Source organism: Drosophila takahashii, chromosome 2L, assembly GCF_030179915.1.
Source record: "Drosophila takahashii strain IR98-3 E-12201 chromosome 2L, DtakHiC1v2, whole genome shotgun sequence".
NCBI classification, from domain to species: domain Eukaryota; kingdom Metazoa; phylum Arthropoda; class Insecta; order Diptera; family Drosophilidae; genus Drosophila; species Drosophila takahashii.
In genome coordinates, this window is record NC_091678.1 from 3373874 (window position 1) to 3388118 (window position 14245).

The following is a 14245-nucleotide window of genomic DNA, read 5'->3' on the forward strand; positions in this document are numbered from 1 at the left end:
GTCCCATTTTTGCACCTTGTCCTGGGCTCATTTGTTGTATGGCGAACACAAGGATCTGCAGAAAAGAATTCAGTCGGCATTGTGAGGAGAGGAGCCGGGAGAAAGACTGCAAAAAGAATTGGGTCAAAAGGGAGGGAAATTGGTAATGGAGGAATGTTGGAGAAAAAAGATGTAGAAGAATTTTTGAAACGTTGATTTAAGCGGTTTTTATTTTGTAATATTTAATCGACAATATCTTATTCAATGTACTGCCAATTACTTATTATTTTATTTGCTATTCAGCAGCTCCTTAAAAACATTTAAATTATATTTGAAATATTTATTTTTTTTAATTTAATTTAATTTAATTTTTCCCTTATAACTGTTTTTCCAGCTTTCAAGTCTGAGTTTTTCAACCTTAGACCCCCACTCCTTCACAGTCCAATGGTTCCAGTTCCATCATAACCTAACAGTAACTCCAGCTCACCTGGCCCGGTGCACCTTTTGCAAAAAAAATAGATACGAAGAGGAGAAAGGAAAAAGAAAGGAACGAACATTAAGGATACCACCAAGGAAAACAAACTATGGCCCAAGATATACGATGTGTGATCTCGTTGACAATGAATTGTTGATTACTATTACTATGCTACCCCCAGGTCGGGCTCTCTATTTTTTTGGCACGAAACAAAGGAGCTGCGATCCATAAATCGAAGATCGGAGAAGCAGGGAAAATCACTGCCACGGGCCGGGTGCATTGCACAATCAATAGGTTGGCCATACAATGGAGTAAATGTTTTGAGAAGCCAGCGAAAGGAATTGCTTCCCGGAATCCTCCGGCGATGGCGGCGTATCAATGTCCCTTAGCCAGAAGAAATCAAAAAGTTGGATCACCTGGCCGTATCTGTCGGCGATTATGTGCGGGTTTTTTATACAGCAGCTACAGCTACCTGTATGTCCCATTGTCTGCGCCAAATTGTGAATGACCCCCGAACCCAGACAGACCCCAAAAACTATCCGAACGGCAAGCTCTATTGTCGCAAGTCCTGCACTTGTGGCAGCTGCCTTGACTTTCGGTTCGATTCCCCTTGGTTTTCCTGATTTCTTCGGTCCCTTGCAGGTTTTCGCGCCTATTCACGGTTCGTTATCCTGGCAATGGCATTACCAGCTCTGTTGTCAGCGTCCTGTCATCCAAAGGTAGCCCCCAACTTTCCATTATCCTGCGACGACTAAGCTGATTAGGGCACATCGCGTGTGTCCTGCTTGTTGGCCACACTAAACACTCTGTTTAGCCTATTACACGTGTCTCCTAAATGAAGTGTGTAAATATTATTTAATTCTGTTGCGGTGATTATGGGGTACGCATAAAAAAGGGAGAGTTTTTTGTCTGGTCAGTAGGGGTGGAAAGCGATTATGGATTTAATAATAGTGATTTCCGCATGGAAAATATAATGAAGAATTGTAAAGAAATGGACAAGGATAATATGAACTGATAGATTAAATGATAAATATTCTGGTTATAGCTTTCAAAGTATAATAAAATGTTGCAAATACATTAATCAAAGTAAAAAGTATTAAAAATATGAATATTATATTATATTATACATATATTTTGCTATAGAAAAAGGCCATTAAACCCAGGAAAACTTCCTTGGGGAAGTCCATTTTATGTCCCTCTTTAATCCTTGATATATTGGACATTTCTTCCCCTATCCAGCAGCCACACACCAAGTTATGCGAGGTCAGGCCGAAGGAACTCCCCTATTAACAGGATTTCCAACACCTTTTGGCAGGACCTCAGTGCCCAAACACAAGAAGGATGCTCCTTAGACACAGACTGCAAAAAAAAACCCGCTAAGGAAAAAATCATTGCACCGGGCGGGCGGGTGAACGGCCAATAACAATGCGGCCAAGGAAACCCAAAGGACATCTGCAGGCAGGCAGTCAGGCAGGAGCATTCAGGACTCGGAAATCAGGAATCACTGAAATAATGTCAACTCGAGGGTGGCGCGTTGGTGGCTTGGCATTGACAGCTGCCGCTCAGCCCCGAAATTCTCCTCGGATTCTTCTCCTTTGGCGCGTCTTCGTCCTTTAGGCCCTTAGCTTGGGTTTTCAGTTTTCCGTTTTAGGTTTTTGATTTTTGGCAAGACGTGCATCTGTTTGCCCTCAGCCCAAAAAAATCGAGTTTCGATTCGGACGTTGACTTGCATCTGCGGGCGCACAATGGCGATGATGAGGAGGGGAATCCATCAAGTACACCTGGGAAAATATGGGAATAATTGCAAAATGCGAATTGGCCAATTTAAATTAATTTAATTTCAGTAAAAAATATTTATAAATATTATTAAACAGATCTATGTATTTTTATTAACATATATTGGTAGGGTAAAAAAGTGATTTAATTGTTTCAATATATTCTTTAAATTTTACTTACTTTTACAGAAAAAATAAATACATTTTACAGAAAAAATAAATAAATTTTATTGAAATAATATGACGTATTGATATTAAATTATATATTAGCTTCGAGTGTTATAGGAAAATCCTCACATGATAGCTTTTTGCAATTTATTTTGGAATAAAGTTTGCAAAATCAATTTAAAGTAACTAACGATTTTTCTGAGTGCCTAGAAGAGCCACATTCATGATCGTCATCGGAATACGAGTAATCACAGTCGGGGCACAGGACACAACAATAGTGCACCGTTCGAGATTTTCAGCATTATTTGAGCATTTTTTTTGGCGGCAGGCCCTGGGCCCACGGGGTCCTACCTGAGCCACATCCTTTGTCGACTCCTGGCCTGCCCTTTGATTCCGAGCTCTGAATTCTGGATTTCATTGCCCGGCTGGAGGCTGTCGGGAATTTGAATTGGACTTCTGGGGTAATGCAACCGCAATTGTTTCGCCCCTTTGTTCTCGCTGGCGTTTTGGCATGTGCAGGGATTCTTGAAGAGAATCGGGCAAATGAGTTCAGTTCCGATTTCTTTTGTCCACCGGTTATGCAGATGCATATTCCTCATCTCATCTATAGTAGGTTGCATCACAGCTGCCCTTTTAACGGAGCAACTCAAGATCGGAAGATGGAAAACGGAACAATTTTTATGCAAATTGTATTCGTAGTAATCATCTGCTTTAAATGATAACAGGCCTGAGTAAACAGTTATACTTAATCTTTATTGTTTTGTTTTGATCATTTTCTAAAACAAATTATGGATTTGCAAAGCATTTAATCATAGGAATATTTCTATATTTTTCTTAGCCAATTTATGTATTATAAATAAATCTATATCTATAGAATTAAATATAATAATAATAAACTAACATTTATTATTAAAACTGCGAGTCTAATCCCTCCTCCAATACTTTTTCCCACTGGAGTTTGCACTTTCCCTGTGATTTCCCGGTAAAATATCCCCTTAGAAAATGTCCCGAATTCGTGGGAAACCCCAGACCAGTTCGCGTCCTTCGCCGGAATGGCCAATCCTTTCAGGCCACTCGCATAATGTGCCCACATTAACACCAAATCAATCTGATCCCAGCTCAATCATTTATAAGCGACAACAATTAACGTGGAAATGAAGATTTCAGTGTAAATCCAGCAAACAATATGCCCTGTATTTACAATTACAAATTAAAGAAGTTCCAATCCTGCCACCATTTCCATTGACAAATGGATCTTAGATAATGTTCCCGGGAGTGAGAGCAATCAATCGAGTGCAACACTTTCTAACGATTTACATGTCAAGTTGACGAGAGTTGTCCTGGAAAACAATGGACTGGCGCTACGTGTGTGTCCAGGTGTCCCCCTCATACTATTTATATGTCCGAAACCATCGATTTCGGTTTCGATCGGGGTTTCACTTTCATTTGTCACTGCTGTCTGACACCTTGTTATGCGGAGATATTCATCGAGGGTCTAAAGACTCCCCCCTTTATTTTTTCTGCGTCGAACTAAACAAACACAGTTGCGGCAGTTTCAAAATTTTGATTATGCTCGCGTGATAATTATGCATGCAATCGTAATCGTAATCGTAAGCTTCCCTTTCTGGAATATGTAGTATGGTTTTGGTTCTGGTTTCGTTCGGTTCGGTTTTATCGGCGGACGACAATCGGTCTCATTGTTTCCGTTTCCCACCGTCTGCCTTTTGTAGGAACTGCGTCTTTGGAAAGAGCCCCATCCCCATACCCATACCACTCCCCATCGAAGTTGTCCAGCTGCGGCAGTAAATTTTATGGTTAACTACGGTCCGACATTTGTGCTATTTAACCTTTTTGTGCCTGGGAGCTTCGGGCCAAAGATTACCGATCCACGTGCGACTCTGTTTGCTCTGCAACTCTGGTTCTGTATGCTAATGGGTTCTGGAGGGGTGGAGCTCAAATAAAACCAAGTACTTTTCACTCACAACCTGTAGTTGGAGAATAGAGTTTGAAATTCTGATGTTTGGGATACTTGGTTCCTTATAAATCTATCAACAAACAAGTTAAAAGGTATTTATACGAGGTTTTTGTATAATTTGAACAACATTTAATTATATAGATGGTGAATACGATACAATTATTTTCCAACAATAAACATAAATTGTTTTTAAAAATTAAAAACAATTAATTTAGAATTTAGATATGATAATACTCCTTTTCAAAAGACTAGTAAGGTATGCCATACAAATCACATGACTTTTTCGGATTGTTTAACATTCCACAATTTCAGAAATTTTCCACATACATTTTGAGCCCCATCACGTCACAAAAAACTCAATCGTATATCACAAACGCAAGTCTAAAAATTCAACAAATTTAGTTTTCAATTTGTTCTTTTTTCGGCCAGTGATAGGAAATCCTTGCAGAATGGAGGAGTACTCTCGGGAACCGTGTCCCCATCGCATTGTTGACGATTGCGGAGGGGCCTTTGCCATGGGCTGCATTGGAGGCGGGGTCTTCCAAGGACTCAAGGGATTCCGGAATGCGCCTCAGGGCTTCGGGCGACGGGTCGCAGGGGGTGTGGCGGCCATGAAGGCCAAATCGCCGGTCATTGCCGGCAATTTTGCGGCCTGGGGAGCCGTTTTCAGTATTTGCGATTGCAGTCTGGTCCAACTGCGCAAGAAGGAGGACCCATGGAACTCGATTATTAGTGGAGCGGTGACCGGCGGAGTTCTGGCCTCTCGCAACGGAGTGGCCGCCATGGCAGGAAGTGCCATCATCGGGGGCGTCCTGCTCTCCATGATCGAGGGTGTGGGCATCCTGTTCACCCGCATCTCGGCGGATCAGTTCCGGAATCCTACCCCACCATCGGTAAATGAGGCCGCCGCAGGATTCGGCGACTTGGACTCCTCATCGGGCTTTGGATTCTCTGGCGGCCAGCAGGCCAATGTCACTAGCTAAATTTAATTAATTTTTATTTTTAAACCGAAGCCGGAATTTAAAGTGCTAGAAGTGGCAGAAAAAATATGTTACAGCTTTATTCCTTGCATGACAAATGTATACAAAAAATTATTTATGAAATGGGAAATAAATTAATATCAAAATTCCAGTTATTGAACCATCTATAGAAACAATTATTTATGCAATAAAAAATAAATTAACAAAAAAAAATTCAATATTTTCTTTGAAAAGAAACTTTATGCAACTTAAAAAATAATTATATAAAAGGCAAACTATTATGTTCCACAATAATACTGTAAAAAGGATTGTCCTTTAATTAGACCCTACTAAGTTTTGTTTTTATACCCTTATAATTTCAGTCAGATGTTTGCAACGCAGTGAAGGAGACGTTTCCGACCACATAAAGTATATATATTCTTGATCAGCATCACTAGACGAGTTGATCTAGCCATGTCCGTCTGTCCGTCTGTCCGTTTCTATGCGAACTAGTCTCTCAGTTTTAAAGATATCGCGATGAAACTTTCCCGAAAGTCTTCTTTCTATTGCAGGTAGTACATATGTCGGAGCGAGCCGAATCGGACCACTATATCTTAAGGCTCCCATAGGAAAAAGATATATAAGAAAATTCATTGTTACTTTGTAGGAAGTAGGCGTTTTAATTCTTGACTCTTTATAAACAAAATTCAAAAATAGAAACGCTGAATCTGGAATCCCTGGAACTGCACGGAGTGAGCATTACTTTATCTGCAAGGGTATATAAGCTTCGGCTGGCCGAAGGTAGCTTCCTTTCTTGTTTATGAATGATTTTAATATATATATTTTGTTTTAATATTTTAAAATAATAATAAAATTTTAAAAAAGTGTATTAAAAAGAACCGTTCATAAGAATTAAGATATCACTGTACATTTTTCTACCTCATACACAGAAAACCGCTCCTTAGTAATTGGCCAATCTTTGTTTAAACTGTCTAATTATCGTTTCCCATTCGACACGGTTTGTGGCATTTTCATATTCAAGATTGCCTCTCAACAGGTAGTAGGTGTTTCGTTTCACACTTGCCTGGATCCACGACCAAAACACCTGACACGTGTCAGAGGTCAGTGTGAGATATTGGCAAATGTTTACCTGTAGCTATTTCTACCTGCCGCTGCTGCGCCGGCGCATAAAGTCAAGTGTCAGGGGTCAGGGGGTGTGGCCTCTTTACAACCTGTCCACTCGAGATGACCGCGGTGTTCTGTTCTCACCCATTAGCATTAGTCGGTGCTGAGTGGCACTGGCTACCGGCCAAAGGCCACATGTCCCGCTCTCCTCGGGAAAATCAGCAAATCGCAAATCGAGCATTTTCGAATCAGAGTTTTCCCCCGCAAGGCAAAAAACCAAGGGCGAGGGCCATTTCCCAGGACACACATGGAGAAACGAGGACGTTGTGGGAATATCGAATATATGTGTAGGGGAAGTCGAGCCCAGTTATAAAATCGTGGGAAAACGCCGCCTACCAGGGAATCCCTTTTTCCTCGGCCAACATGGAAATTTCTTCACAACATATGTAACTTTGGCTCGTGTGTTTTTCTTCTTTTTTTCGCGAGCGCCTTGAGGAATTCCGCAACAAAACATTTGGACACGCCTGGCGCTACGGGAAAAGCACAGGAGTATTATCATGTGGCCCGTATTGCAGGATGTGTGGGAACTGAGAACTGGAAACTGGGAATCGGGAATCCAAGGACTCGCACCTACGTAGTAGTACGTGCTTTGGCCCGGTCTTCTGGCACATGTGTGACCAACTGGACAGGGCAACCCAGTACTGTTTGTTTTCCCAGCTCCGCAGTTGGAGTTCCACTTCCATGTTGTGCCATGTGTGAGAGGACCAGGGAGAACTCCCTCATGGGAAAACGCAGAGCCCAGCGAAGTCGAAGGTACTACCGAAAGGTGAGAGGGAACTACATGTGGGACTTCGCAGAAACACAATAGTTCAGCGAGTTATCCCTCTTGCACGGAGAAAAAATGTTAAAGAAATTAGAATTCCACTCTGGACATTCCATGTGACCTATAAAAAGATTTAATAAAATATGAAAGGAATCCTGAAAGAAATTAAAAAAAATAGAACATGCCTACTTATTTATTTGTATTATTTGGTACATGTGTCCTATAAAAGAATTTAATAAAATATCATATGATATGATTATGAATAAAAATTAAAATAAACTCCTTTCAGAGTCAATAAATAAATTTGAGGTATTGTCAAGAAATTTGTATGAATATATCAATTTGTTTTCTATGAAAAACTATTTTAAATCAAAGTTAAATTTTATATTTTGAATATTAAAAGGAACTTAAAATCTCTTTTTTTATGAAAAATTTAAAATCAAATTTAAATGGAACTGAAGAGGATTTCAAGTCCTCAAACAGTTCACACCTTCGCCTGGACAGGCTTGAGATTGGTATTAAAAACAGGACCTAAAACGGGGCATGTGGCCAGCACATGTTTGGCGTTGGCCAACAAAACACCTCAATGCGAGAAATCAACTCAAATGGAGGATCGTTTCGCATGCTGCGCCCGCATGGCGCTAAACGCGAGCCATTTGTTAGAGATTTAAAGAAAAGGAGAATGGGAAAAATATTCAAAGGAATAACTCTCTGTTTATCATGACAAGTTTAGGTAAGTACAGCCAAAACTGGGAAACTATTCTGTTTGTAGTTCCCCTTTAATCCTATGCGAACCTTGGCACATGTCAATGTCAAACGTTGAACCGCAGTCGAATTGAGTCGAGGCGCATTAAAGGCATTTGCCGACTTGTTGGCACCTTTCGAGCTCTCTGCACTAGAGGATTTGCATTTCCAGTAGAATTTCGTATTTGTATTCCAGAAATCAGGCGCCAAAAATCTCATGCATATATGACACACATTTCGAGTGGGACTGGGACAAGTCTGCAGGCAGACCAATGCATTTATTACGCGACTTGATTTTAGAATTCCTAAAAAGCTGCTGTTAGGGGCATAAATTAGGCTCCAGCCCCCAGAAAACTGGGGCTGAGTTCACAACAAGTTCAAGGGTGCTACACAGTTGAAAATAACATAATAAATAGGTATTTCCATTAGAAAATTTTATAAAAAAAAAATAGTTTATAAATATATTAGTTTTAATAACTTCCTATTATTAGATATATTTGTAATGACATTTGGTATAAATAAAAAATGTTTCTATTTATTTTGTTGATTTTTTGTTTACAGGAAACCTTTACGCTTTAAAGAAAATAGTTTGAAAAATTATAAAAAATAGCTTATAAAATATAAAATTATTTAATAACGGTTACTTTTGTTCTGACTGTACTTTTTCCGACTTGGAATTTCATGGCACACCGAATCGGAGAATTAGATACAAAAATGTGTGGAGTGCAATAGTTTGCAAGGCAATGACTCTTCTCAAGTGGCCTGATCTACGGATTGTCCGACTCCATTTGCATTATTTCAACCGCATCGATTATCGCTTTCAATTTTCAACTACCGCTTACTATGCATGCGATCATTTGCATGTTTTCGGCTGATGAAATTGATGAAATCATCATCGGAAAGAGCAGCTGTCGGAAATTCTTCGTCTTGCTTGAAAAGGGAAAACTGCATCCACCGAGGGCTACGTGATCTGGGATCCGTGATCCACCATCAGCTCCGCTGACCTTATCCCAGAAAAACCCGACTGAGCTTCATTAAAATAGCTATCCATGTTTACTCGCTCGATCAAAGGGAATGCAAATCAAAATTCTTTGAAATCCGTCTGAGAAAGGTTCAGGTGATAAGACTTGCATATATGGAGTAAGAGTTCTGCATTGTCAAACAATTTCTTGGAATTTTCTGTGGACGATGTGGTAGGTTAGTATTGAAAAATCCAGCGAATCGAAAATGGAGTGTGCGGTGCATTGACCCAATGAAGGTTTTTTAAAAGGGGGGAATTAAGCGATATCTTTATAAAAATATATCATATATATATATCAAGGCATTTAGTACTTTATGATCCTAATTTTTAAAATAATTTTTAAGTCATAAAATCGCAAAATATAACTTAAATTATTTGTTAAAAATATTGTAAAATCAATTTCCTTTATATATGATGGATTTAAACAGGATCATTGTGGTAATTTTCTTTTTTTTGTATGCCGATCCTAAATAATATAAATATAAAAAAAAAAAATTTTTTTTATTCTTTTATAATAATATAATTTATTAGGTATTTATTATTTTTGTTTAAAATGGTTCTGGGTTTTTTGTTCCTTAAGATCATCGACCCAATTCAGGAACCCCCTTCATGTTATGCAATTCCCTTGATAAATTAGTTATGTTTTCCCGTTCCCTCATTAGGCGATTTGTTGGCCCAAACTCCTTATCCGTTTTCCGTTTTTTTTTGGCCAAGGGCTCAACTTTGCGCTTTTCGAAGTCATTAGGCCGAATTAAAGGCGGCAAAACGGAACGCAGAATCGAAGGCAAATGGCAAATTATTCACTGTCAGGCAGGCGAAAAAGCAAAACGCAGAATGCAAATGCTGAATGCTGGTGGAAAATGCTGTAAATGTGCTGGAAAAGTGCAGCGGCGGGCAAACAATTGCAGTTACTAAGTACGAAAATATTATTGCCAAATGGTCGCGCCATCGATTTCGGTCGGCTGATAAGACCCAGCAAGTCGGGCCATTTCGAAGTCAGAGTATCGGGGTATCGAGTGGAAATCCATTGTAAGTGCGGCTTTTATTTTCAAGGCGAGTAGCTTCAGGTCCTAAACGCCGTCAATTGTTGACTTTAATTTGTTTTATTGGCGAACGACGAGCGAAGGAGCGACGACGACGATGTCGATAACGCTAACTAAGCGGGTCAGGGCTGCCGGGTTATTGTCTATCGAAAAGTTAGGAGGGGGAAAGGGGGTTCTTATGGCTACACACGTCGTATACGCAACCTGAGCAACCCGGGAGATTTGCATAACAAGGCGTTCAGCAACAAGTCTTGATACCTTTAATGCCTTTAGGAAGTCACTCGCCGCATTCCCGACCTGAAAAAAAAAAACAGAGAAATAAACAAACAACACATATCTGTTTACAATAACAAAGGGGGTAGCTAAGATCGTGGTTGGGGCTTTCGGTTTTCGAGTCCCAGTTTCAGTTCCAGTCCCCAACTATCCGCACAATAGACAGGTCCCATAATAATTGTGCAGTGTGCTGCATGGATCCACTTATCTTTTATGTAAATTACCTGCCATAACAATTTCAGACTGCCGTCTACTGTTACAATTCGGGAAGTCAGAAAGTCGGAGAGTCTGAAAGTCGGGAAGTCGAATCAAAGGAGAAGTACTTATATATATAAATGCGAGCACAATGCAAATTATTGTCGAAATCTTTAATGACAAACTGTTGATGCCGCGTCACGAACTTTGGCCAGGTTGCCGACTTTTCTCCAATTCTATCCACCATCCACTCTTTATATACACAAGTCCTCAGTCAGTCGGTTCACGAATTTGTAACGGATTTAATGTCATAAGCGGGCATATCAGGTTCATCCGGGCATCTGAAGATCGCCTTAGAAAGTGGCTGGTTGGAGATGGATGGCCTCCTTCTATCTAGATTGAGAGCTGTGTTTTTTATTTGGATATATTTTGTGATGGTTTGTAGCTTTGGGAAAATTAAATATTAAAGTTTTAGGCTTTAAAAATACAGTAATTCTTAAAAAACAGTACTACCTAATTATTCAAAATGTTTAAAATTTGATAATTGAACTTTTATCATTATTTGTATTGGGTAAATAATTATAAAATTAAACATTACGATTTCTACTTGCTACCTAATTAAACTGGAATTTAATTTACTGACAAATTACATATTAAATATATATAGTTTATTATTAAATACCATAGTTAAAGTAGCTACTATTAAATAAATACAGGTTTAAGCGGGGTCAATTATCGCCTTCTTTATTTATTAAAAATATCTGATAATTAAAATAATTAAAGCTCAATAACATTTGTCCAAGCCACTTGTTGAATAATCCCTAACCTTTAGCGGCTACTATGGCATATCTCAAGTGGCACTCCACCTAATCAGTTCCCCCTGACCGAAGCTCTTTTCGGTTTTTCGTTATCAACCCACCCGGTCACACCCACCCACTCGCTCCCACAACCTTGGCCGCTTTCCCACGCACTCTTATCAGCGGGCGTATAAAGAAAATTCCATCGATCGATGGTGTTCGGTATGCAGGGAACAGGAGCGGAGCTCAGTTATATAACCTACCCCAACATCGGGATGCCAAGGATACCAAGGATACCGAGGATACCGGGGATTCCAAGGATGCCGAACATTCCAAGGATATGTGTGGGCCAGCAGCCAACTGCGCACGCTTATGTTGGCCTGGAACTTTTGGCATTCTTATCATTTCCCAGGAGGCGTGTGAAAATCGATGGCGACCAGCGGAAAATGCGTGACGTAATTGGGGAAAGCACAGGAAGCAGGCGCACTTCCTGGGTGCCCGTTAGCTAATAGTTGGCCAGAGGAGTCGGAGCCGGAGATGGAGATGCACTGCCTCTCTTTTCTTTTCCAAATAGGGGAACGCATCTCTGCATCCCCCTCTCCCCTTTGCAGCGAGTGTCACACGTCCACCCACCTAGCAGAAATTATGACAGCTGGAGGTTCCAAACTCAGATGTGATACCCTCGATTTTTGCTAATAAATTGCGGTATGATGGCCTTCGTCAATATACTTTTACGGTTATAAAAACTAAGTGTTATACATTTTGCAAGGAATTATTATTTGAAGGATTTTATTGTAACGAAATATCAATCTTTAAATATTATATACAAATTTTTAATTCTTTGTATAAAAAAGATAATAAAAATGGCGTAGGTTGATAAAACTAATTTTTTTTACATTGGCTAGCATTATTCAAAAGCTAGTATTTTTTACCAAAGTTAGTATTTTTTGAACAAATAATGTAAAATAATAGAAATATAATCTTTATTCATATCAAAATAATATGAATAGCTTGATTTTTAAAAAATATAAAATTGACCAGCACATATTAATCTGATCTTTTGTACATTTTTTTTCTGTGTGGTAATGCTTTAACCAAAACTGCCTTAAACAGGGTCCCTATAAAGTGGTATCTTCTTGTCGACTACCCCCACCCCCATTAAATCATCGAAAATCGGGAATACGCGGAGTCACCTCCTCTGGGATCCTGCGCTTCTGTTTCGCTTTCTACACCATCCGCAACTCGTATCCCTGTTGCGTGTCTGTGTGTGCCATTAGAGTGCCACGCCCCCTTTTGGGAGATTAACTCCCTCTGTTAAGCATTAGTTGAATATTTCCACGTGCGTACTTGTATAGCGAAAGTGTGTACCCATTTCTATTTTTTCGGGGACTTTATTTGGGGGTGGTGCTTTCTGGGGGATGCTGGGAAATTCCAGCCATTAGTTTAGTATGCGTGATGCTGTCGCACGTTTTGGTTGCCTGTTAGCCTAAAATGCGTGTTGCTGTGATAATGTGTGATGTGCTCTGCGCTAGTGTGTGTGATAGAGAAAAAGGGGGTGGTAAATTTTGTGGGCGTGGAAGTTTTGGCGGAAAAATCAGAGGTGTTTCGGCCATTTCTGATCGCCCGTTACATTTGAGAAGTAAAATCTACGCTATGTCGTGCACTTGAGCCAATCTTCTCTATAAAAAATGTATAAAATTTAAATCCCAGCTAACATTTATTTGAGGCGAAGGCAAAAAAAAAACAGAAAAAAGCTGGCAAATAGGATTATCCAAAGGAGTCAGTTTCCGGGAGGCGAAGTGGAGTGGGTGGGGGTGGGGGCAGATGGGTGGCTGCTGCTCAAGTGAGCAACTCCAAATCCACCACTCAAACCACGTACGTAAATTTTATACATTTTGTTTTCAAAAAAAATCCTGCGAAACACGCACACAAGTGAAAATGTTGAATTTTGGCGCCTTCGTCGACCAGGCGAGCAGGAAATAAAAAGGATGCAGGACATTCCATTCTGAAGAATTCGAGAGAGAGCGAGAGAGTTAGAGAGCGTTGCCATAACAACAGCAGCTGCGCGGTCTCTCTCTTTATCTTTCTCTCTCGTTGAGGTCCTTGCTCGCATTCGCTGTGTCTCAAGGACTCTTCAGAATACTACAGGATATTTCACCCTGACCTTGTTTTCACTCTCGAAACTCTCTCGCCATCTCGCTCTTCGGAATGCGCAACCGGAAATGTCGCCTTCGTCCTTTTGCTGTTCGCCGGTTAAACAGGATGCTTTTTGCGTTTGATTTCAGGGACAAATATAATGATTGATGGACCCGGTTGCTATGGCAAAAATGCCATTGCGTGAGGGAATGTGTGTCGCCACAATGTTTCTGTTTGTCTGTGTGTGTGAGAGCTGCTGAGAGAACAGCTGATGCGGGCGGAAAACCCCCGTTCGGTGGGTGGGAAAATTCACGGGTGAGCCGAGGTCCCAGCTGACAGAAAGGGAATCCCCTTTAAGATACTGAGAACCAACTTGTTACCTAAACTTCTTTGTGGGATTTTATTCAGAGAAATGTATTAGACTATAACCAGTATTAAAGATTTAAATAAATAAATATATCAAAAAAATAATTATGATTAAATCTTGATTCTCGAAATTGTATTTAAATTTTAGAGAACAGGGGGTAAATAAAATATTTTTTTTTTATTATTTATTTTGTATTTTTGATCCTTGTTATAAGCCAATAGTTAAAGGCTCTTAATTTAAGTTATTCCATTAGTAAATATTAAAAACTAAAATACAACAGAGATTATTATAAATATATGGTTTGTCCAAATATGTGCAGGTTAATTAAATATTTTTAAAAGATGAAGTTATCCATAGCATTTTGTATGTTAACATTTTTAATTTTTTTTT

At 39.7% G+C, this 14245-nt stretch overlaps 1 protein-coding gene across 1 annotated transcript; it reads left to right on the plus strand.

Annotated features, from left to right (window-relative positions):
- Positions 1-4661: 4661 nt before the first annotated feature.
- Tim17b2 (Translocase inner membrane 17) lies at positions 4662-5512 on the plus strand. The gene has a single exon (XM_017148506.3). It carries the CDS (start codon positions 4822-4824, stop codon positions 5353-5355), a length of 534 nt encoding a protein of 177 aa, XP_017003995.2. The 5' UTR covers positions 4662-4821; the 3' UTR covers positions 5356-5512.
- Positions 5513-14245: the final 8733 nt, after the last annotated feature.

Coding starts and splice junctions, on each gene's coding strand:
- Tim17b2 (XM_017148506.3), top strand. CDS start 4,822: ATGGAGGAGTACTCTCGGGAACCGTGTCCCCATCGCATTGTTGACGAT.